Source organism: Haemaphysalis longicornis, unplaced genomic scaffold (genome assembly GCF_048455015.1).
Source record: "Haemaphysalis longicornis isolate Haplotype H1 unplaced genomic scaffold, Haemaphysalis longicornis Haplotype H1 scaffold_7, whole genome shotgun sequence".
Classification (NCBI taxonomy): Eukaryota; Metazoa; Arthropoda; class Arachnida; order Ixodida; family Ixodidae; genus Haemaphysalis; species Haemaphysalis longicornis.
Window position 1 is genome coordinate 136172266 of NW_027526422.1, and position 8734 is coordinate 136180999.

Consider the following 8734-nt stretch of genomic DNA (forward strand, 5'->3'; position numbering starts at 1 on the left):
AAAGTTGCACCTCTCTCCTTTCTCTCTTTCACGGTGTTGCTGCTCTCGGCAAGACGACGTCACGGGGTTGCCGTAGTGAAAGCCCGGGCAAGCATGGGTGGCTTCCCTTAACTTTCTTTGTTAAAATTGTTCATAGACCGGGGCTGCGGAGGGTGCTAGCATGCACAATGCACGCGGAAGACACTCTTTCTCGGTCTTCAAATTCGTGAACCAGAAAAGTTTTCTTCTATTTCAGTTAGACGAAATGGTGAAAAGAAAACCAGGAGAACCAACTCGGACAGGCTGGAAGCGTTTTCTGGTCTCTGGTTCGGGCTCAGTCGAGAATGTAGAGATAGTGAAGCTCTTGAAAGCAAGTAGCCGATTGCCACAACGAACTAGTAAAAAAATGTGAGTACTAGTGGATGTCAGGTGAGTACAGATTGAATACAAGTGAGTGAAGATGAGTTTAGTACGAGTGAGTACAGATGAAATACGAGTACTTGTACGGAGTTATTACTGTGAGTACGATCACAAATGAGATGAGTGAGTACCAGTGATTTTTATATAGACGAGCTTTCTGATTAGGAATTTGAGTAAGTACAGCGTGAAGGAAAAAAAAATTGCGATTTAGCTTAAGTGAGTTTTTTCAGTTTCAGCAACCTGTGTTTCTGACTGCTGTTAAAAATTTTGTATATTAACGTCACGAGAAAACCAGCCCAGAGGAAACTTTTCTTCGTTTTTCCTACAGATGTCCCTCCTTTAATTTGCTAATGTATTCGTCAGTTGGCATCCCGTTCGCTCCTATTCTGTTTACTGCCATTATAAAACAGAGGTTAACCCTATGCCTCCCACAACTGCCTTTTACTGGCTCCTATGATAAATGTTATAACATTCTACGCCATTGCTGACGTACGCGTAAAATCGCGGCACGTACGCATTCTGTGGTTTTCAGCCGCTTTATTGATCGGCGTGAAAAAATTTCATCCAAGTAAGATCTAATCAGAAGTCCACAGGTACGACGTTACTCAGAGCAACACGCAGGGCTGTCAAGGTCGCTGCGAAGCCCGCCTTCTTTCTTGACGGCATAAACCCTGCGGCCACTGACATTCCAAGCTCATTTGCTATGGGGATGAAGCGCCGGGTGGTACCGGCCACTGTTGCATGTATTTCTTTATTTTTGGCAAAAGTCGAAGTCCTTCTGTCACTTTCGCCTTTCCTGTTTCATCTTCTCGGCTCGCTGTAAAACTTGTGCAGTGCCACCTACAAGCTGTTTTGTATAAAAGGCTGCCCTTGCGGCCGCACCTTCAGCAGTTGGAACAACAGCAGCTGACAGAGACCATGGTAAGCCCTTCTATCAAGGATCGCTCATACAACTTTCTATATCACGAACTCTGGAAGGGGTGTTAACTGCATAAGCGATGCAGCCGCAAAACTCAACTTAGAAATTTGTAAAAATAAGGTTTTAGAATAGTGACAAACGGGAGCATTGCCACAATGGCCAGTTTATTACTAACATACGATTTATAGAACAATGTTCACCCTTCCATGCGCTTATGCAAGTTAGCTTCTCTAAAATCATATCATGTCCTACTACTTACCCAGTTGAAGTCTTTATCCGATTACCGATGTTCAAAGTTATGTTCTAAGTAAATTTTAAACAAACGTACTTCTCGGCTTTTTTTAATGGTGTTCGGCTGATACCACTCACTGCACACGTGAGGCATGGCGCTAGGATACAACTGTGTTTCTGAGCTTTACACGGACGCTTATGAGTTGTACATGAGATCTGTCATTTTTTGTGCCAAAAGGTGTCATTGCTAAGTCGAGTATTTGTACCCTGGCCTTCAGATTTATATAAAGCATTCTTTACGGTATGAAAGCGCGAGCGTGACTTGGGTAAACAATTTTGAACTGAAAAACTCCTTGACTCAAATCGAAATTTCGGCTCACTTTGGAGTGCAGCATTAACCTGTTTTGAAGCAGCGGAGTTTCATCGTATCCGCAAAGTTATTCCTGCGGCACTTTTTTTGCCAGGCTCTTGTAAAATTCCAACAATGTCAAATGTTTGTACAGGAGGTTGTTTTGTCATCACTAGCACAGTGTCATGGGCTTAGTATTTCGAACAATATATGTCCCCTAATTCTTGAGCATGTTTTTCATATGCTCTGAGACTGACCTGTACCAGGACATTTCAGTGTGTGTCACGCTACTCTGCTGCAAAAATTCTGAGTAGTCTGAAAGCAATACTGGATGAGCATACGCTAGTGTGATTTCCACTAATCCTGTTCTAAGGCGAACAATAAACAACGTTGTTCTCGCTTTCGGCGAACTGAGAATTAACCCGAATTATGAGTACCAACAACAAACATATCGGGGTTAAAGTAGAGTTCTAGACTAGTTAGACTGTATTGAAAAAAGAAGAAAAAATAGGAAAAAAGGGTAAGGCAAGCTACGACAATACAGTGCCGCATAAGGGTAGGGCAAGGCAAAAAATAGGGTAAATACAAGAAAAGACCACACCGATCTATATTTTTCCAAATAGAACCTCTTGTTAAACCCCACAAATTCAATTGATGTAATGACTTCGGTTGGAGTAGTTTATCTTGTTCACATTTTCCCAACTTCAGTTTTGACCTAACTTAAATCATTGTTCAAAACGTTAATTCAACTGCAACACAAAATTACACACATTCTAACTTTTTAAAGTATACTACTTTGCGGACAAATGCCATTTCTTTATTGGCTTTTTTATAAAACTTCCAACAACCCTATAAATTTTATTATTTCGTGAGCAACTTCCATACCTGTGTAAGCCTTGGCAGATTAATTCCTTCAAGAGCTTGGCATTTGACTACAGAGCTTTTCCCATACACTATACAGGGGAAGATAAGTTCCCTAAACCAGCGAATGTCTTCCTTTTCAAGGCACTGCTTATGGAAAAAAATGATCTCCGTAAGAATTGTAATGCAACTTGATCCCTAGAGAGGATAACACATTTAAGTCACATTTCCCGCTTTGGTTTTGGCAGGCGCATAACGATGTGGGTCAGAATCACTTGGTTATTGTTAATGCTTAGTCGATTTCATCGATCAGTGTACATAACTACTCATTACCTCACACAAACTTTTTATCTGAAAAATGATTCGTCATCTACAACTGACGGTGCAAATCATTTCCTACCTTTTTGCTGTGCAGATCCGCGCCTGTATCGTCCTTGCCCTGGCCACCAGTGCCCTCGCTGGCTACACCGGATTCCCCGGCTATGGCCTCGGCTATGGCCTTGGACATGGCCTTGGTTACGGCGGCCTTGGATACGCCGGCTATGGCCTGTCCCACTATGGCCTTGCCCATGGCGTCGGTTACTCTGGTCTCGGCCTCGGCTACGGCTACGCCCCAGCCGTCGGCTACCCCGTCGCCACTCCAGCTGTCTCCAAGACCGTGTCCACTTACACCGCTGCTCCGGCTGTGACCGCCGTCCACCACGCCCCAGCCGTGGCCACCGTCGCTCACGCTGCCCCCGTCGCTACCTACGCTGCTGCCCCAGTTTCCGCCTACTCCTTCGCTGCCCCAGCTGTTGCCAAGACCGTGTCAACTTACACCGCTGCTCCAGCCGTGGCTACCATTGCACACGCTGCCCCAGTGGCTACCTACGCTGCTGGCTACCCCACTTACCCCGCCGTGACCAGTGTCGTCCGCCCAGCCTCAGTCGTGGCTGCGGCCCCAGCTGTCACCACCACCACCGCCGTCCACCACGCTCCAGCTGTGGCAACCGTTGCCCACGCCACCCCAGTCGTCGGCTCTTACGGTTTCGCCCATGCCGCCCCATTCGTCGGCACCTACGGTGTTGCCCACGCCGCCCCAGTCTATGGCTATGGTGTTGGCCACTACGGCTACGGTGTCGGCCACTACGGTTTCGGCCACGGTCTGGGCGCCTACGGCCTGAACTACGGCTACGGCCTTGGCTCTCCCTTCCACTACAGCGCCCTCCTCCGCAAGAAGAAGTGTAAGTATCTTTAGTTCGTTTTAATGTTGTAATATTTACCACGAATAACACCGGGGAGATTCTAAATGGGTACCTTTTTCCCAGACGACCACAAGACTAGACACCCCTATTGTTCGGTTCCATAGAAACCATCTGCCATGAAGCGGCGCGTTCTACTCTTCTTGATTTCATTTTTATACCTTAAATTGTGGCCATTATTGTTGCCTTGCGCCCTTTATTGTGATAGTCTCTGAGTGAATTTTTAAAGATAGTAGCGCAAAGACCACAGATGCTGTAACGCATAGAAAATAGTGGTACAAAATGATACTGCTGTCGTTTGAAGAATTAGTCATTGTGCTTTAAGAGGTCCAAAGAACCCTCATACTAAGTGTGTTTTTCTCCTTCTTTCAGAAATCTGCTTCCCAAAAGCGGGCTCTCTCATCTTCAAGAACTAGGATGTTTAAACAATTTAGCAGGAGCATCGTTCCCACTGCCGTTACGGTCAGATGAAAGAGCGGCCAAAATAAAGTATGACACTGTTGAACTCACTTGTCCTGCATGGTTTTTTTTTGTTATTCGGAATGAACGCGTATTTTTCAAAGGTTATGACCAGCTGAGTGATATGGCCGTTGAAGAATTGAAGCTGAGCGCTGTGCGAGGCAGCAGTTTTTAGTAACGTCCCAAATGGCTAACCATTGTGCCTTCACAATTTCTGAACTGCAAATAGAGTTGTTAAAATTTGTTTTCTTAATTAAGAAAAATAAAGTTTGCACGTCTATTTCATTTAACTATGTGGTCTTCGTAAAGTGTAGTCAAAATATTTGTTTCAGGGAACCCAGGAGTTCTCATGGTTCTTAGTTCCAGAGGGAAGGGCTGAACAACCGCCCGGGGCAAGTTCAATCACTACCTTAGCAATCACCTTCCATCCTAGAAAGAGAGAGAGAAAGACTTTATTTATGGCCAGCAGGATGTGGGAGGTCGGGCTGCGCAGAGCCTCCACATACCACCCACGTTCACGACGTCTTCGGGACTAGGCGTCCACGTACAGGGCGCCCGTGTCCTTGGCGTGCGTTGCGGCGAGAGCGCGGGCCCTCGCTTCTCTGCGACCTCGTTTGCGGTCGGGATGCACGTTGCGGAGCAGCGGGAGGCTCCGGAGTCGCAACGTCACCTCCGGCTGGAGCTGCTGCCGCTGCTGTTGCTGCGCTGTCTCGTTCTGCTGCGACGACGTGCCCGCCAGCCCGAGGCGTTCCAGGGTACGCCTGCCCGAGCTCGTGGTGGCGAGGCGCTCGAGTTGCGCCGTTCGTTGGGCCTCGCTGATCTCCTCGAGGGTGTTGTGCACCCCGAGCTCGAGCAGCCGGGCCATGCTGGTGCTATTTAGCAAGCCCAGGGCCGTCCTGTACGCCTTGCGGATGTCCGCGTTGATGCGGTCCCTCTCCTGGCGCAGCCAGAAGTGGAACGCCCCGACGTAGGCGACGTGGCTTATCGCGAAGGACTGGAGCAGGCGGAGGAGGCTGGCCTCCTTCATTCCATTGTGCCGCGTCGACACCCTCCGGATGAGTCGGGCCCCCTCGCCGATCTTGGTGACGAGGCGGTCCACCGCGGTCTTGTTGCTTCTGCTGGCCTCAATTTGCATGCCGAGGACCCGGAGAGTGGCGACCCTGGGGATGACTGTGCCGTCCTTCGTTCGTATGTGGATGTTTGCCGATTCGTCTGCCTCTTTCTTGCGGTACCTGCCCGGCGGTGGGACGATCAGCAGCCAGCTCTGACTTCTGCGGCGAGCACCGCAGTCCCGTGCCGATGAGCTGGTCTTCGATGGCGTTCACCGCTGTCTGCAACGCGTCCTCGATGTGGCCGTTGCTGCCCCCGGGGACCCACAGCGTGATGTCATCCGCGTAGATGGTGTGGCGGACCTGCGGGATCTCCGAGAGCCTGCGTGCCACGCCGATCAGGACTAGGTTGAAGAGCAGCGGTGATATCACCGAGCCCTGGGGGGTTCCCGTGCTCCCTAGCTTCTTTGGCGGCAGCTGTAGGTCGCCCGCGTGTATTGTGATGGTTCGTTCCGAAAGGAAGTCCCGAATATATTTATAGGACCTTCTGCCCATGCCGAGGCTGCTGACCTGCGCGAGGATGGCGGAGTGCTTGACTTTGTCAAACGCACTCGGCAGGTCCAGCCCCAGCACGGCCCTGTTGTCGTGGGTGCGTACGGACGCGTCCAGAATGTCATGTTTTAACTGAATCATTGCATCTTGTGTGCTCAGTCTCTCCCGGAAGCCGAGCATGGTGTCCGGGTAGAGTCTCTCCGATTCTAGGTATCGTTGCCACCTGTCGTTCAGTATGTGTTCTAGGATCTTCCCCACGCATGGCGTTAGGGAGATTGGGCGCATGTGCTCTATGCTCGGCGGTTTGCCCGCCTTTGGAATGAGTACCGTCTTCGCCGTCTTCCACTGCTTCGGTGGTGTTCCCGAACGCCAACAGCGGTTGAAGTATGTCGTCAAGGACGCGATGGCTCCGTCGCCGCGGTTTCGTAGGGCCTTGTTCGTTATCCCGTCGTGTCCGGCCGCCGACTTGCAATTGATGCTCTGGAGCACAGCCCGGACCTCCCACTCCTCGATTTCGCAGTCGAGAGCCGGGTTGTCCACGCCCGCGTATTCGCCGTATCGTTCGACGGGGATGCTTGGGAGGTACTTGGTATCTATGCAGTTTCTCGTCTCTTCTTCTCCCAGCGCATTGGTTGCCGCGTGTATGACCTGCGCGAGGCGGTGTTGCTGGTAGCCCTTCGTGCCGTTCTCGTCCAGGAGATGGCGGAGTAACTTCCACGTTCTCCCCTTGTGGAGTTGGCCGTCCGCTTCGTTGCACACCGCATGCCAGCATTGGGTGCAGAGCTCCCGGCTGTACTTCTCAATTGCGCGGCCGAGCGTCGCTATTCTCTTGCGGAGGCGGTGGTTGTTGCGCCTTCCCCGCCACCTCTTCTGCATCGACCGGCGGGCTTCCAACATGTCCGCCAGGTGGTGGTCCATGCCGGGGCAGTCCTCGTCTACGTCGTGTTCCGACGTCACGTCCTTCGCTAGGCAAACGACATCGCTGGTCCAGTTCTCGATGTCTGTGATGTCTTGTGCGGGCCCTTCTTCTTCGACTCGCGCGCGGAAGAGATTCCAATCCGTAATCTTTTGTCGGCGGCGATCGCGCTCGTCTCGGTGTCGTGAGGACGTGGGCAGCTCGATCTCTATCACGAAGTAGTCGCTGCCCAGGTTCTGGCCCGTGTTTCGCCACTTTACGCCTCCTTTGGTTGTGTTGGCCGCCCGGACGAACGTGAGGTCCGGGGTCGTGTCCCTGGTCACCGACGTGCCGATTCGGGTGGGAGCCGAGGGGTCCGTGTGTAAGGTGAACCCCGCGTCCGCCGCCTCGTCTAGTAGTTCCCTGCCCTTGAGCGTTGTGCGGGTGTATCCGAGCTCCTTGTGAGGAGCGTTAAAGTATCCGCAGATCGCTATCGCGTCTCTCGGTTCCGCCGCCAGCGTCTTGTGCAGCATGGTGCGGAACTTTTGCTGGTGGTGCGCGGGATTGCTGTATACGTTCATCACGAGGATGGATTCCTTCTTCTTTCCCAGCACCACTTCGGTCGAGCAGTATTCCAGCGCGCTCAGTCCGAGGAGGTCCTCGTGCTTCACGAACGGGATCCCCCTCCTTACGAAGATGCAGACGCCTTGCGCCACTCCCTTGCCGCAGGCTCGCGCGCTCGGAGGGCTCGCGTGCGCCCTGTAGCCAGAGAGGGACGGGGCGTCCTCCGCGTGCGTCTCTTGCACCATGATGACGTCCGGGGGCTTCTCGGCACTCTGGATGATTTGGAGTAGCGTTGCCTTGCGGCAGTGGAAATCGTTGGTGTTCCACTGCCATATTGTGATCTTCGAGTTTGCCTTCTTGGGTTGTCTGTTCATGGTGTTGATGTTCTCGAGTTATCGGTGTGATTGCGGTCTCCGGTTGCCACCACGTCTTCGTCGCGGCCGAGCGTTTTGTATGAGAATTCTTTGCGCATCGAGCCGTGTGTTCACGCTGCGTTCGAGCTCGTCGATTCGAGCGTCTAGTCGCGCGCTTAGACAGTCAACCCTCTTCTTTAATTTGTCGATTCTATCGACGCAGCGCCGCAGTCGAATCCGGTCGGCGGCACGCATTCCTTCTTGGGTTCGCATTTCTTGTTCGTCTTCTGCCGTTTGAGGGACTGTTTCTTTTCGTCTTCTTCTTGGGCCTCCATATCAGCTACGTGGTCTTCCTCGGTCACTCCAGGTGGTGGTGATGGTGTTGGTCTCCTTGCTTTCTTCTTCGGCTGTGGGTTTGCCGGTGTTGTCTGCGGCGTTGGCTTTGTGGGCGTTGTTGGCTGGGGTTGGCTTCGCGGCGAGAGCGATTGGGGTAGCGGAGCCCGTCCCATCTCCCATCCTGGTTGGGCCGGCGCTTTCCGCTGTGGTTGCTGCTGCTGTTGCTGTTGCGGTTGCTGTTGTGGTTGCTGCTTTTCCCGTGCGGCCACGAGACGCTGCAGCTTTTCGTTTATGTCGGCCAGTTGTAGTCTCAGTTGCGCATTTTCTTTCCATAACGACGTGTTCTCAGCATGTATCCTTTCTTCTGGTGTGGTTCGGCGATTCATCTGTGGTTCTCCTCTCGCGCGTTCACGTTCTGCTCTGCTCGGCGTTCTAGATCGGGAGCGGGCTCGGCGCGCAGGTGTTGCCTTGATCACGTCAGCCCACTCCACGCGTCCACATGATCGTGACGCGCTTCTACTCCGGC

The 8734-nt window shown here is 51.9% G+C and overlaps 1 protein-coding gene across 1 annotated transcript in view; it reads left to right on the forward strand.

Moving 5' to 3' along the window:
* The window catches only part of LOC144146557 (uncharacterized), a 30202-nt gene extending 25697 nt beyond the window's left edge, over positions 1-4505 (forward strand). The window contains exons 3-5 of the mRNA XM_077678501.1: positions 1115-1320; positions 3175-3982; positions 4373-4505. Of these exons, the coding sequence (XP_077534627.1) occupies positions 1115-1320; positions 3175-3982; positions 4373-4374 (1016 nt within the window). The 3' untranslated portion in view covers positions 4375-4505. The remainder of the gene's footprint in view (positions 1-1114; positions 1321-3174; positions 3983-4372) is intronic.
* Positions 4506-8734: the final 4229 nt, after the last annotated feature.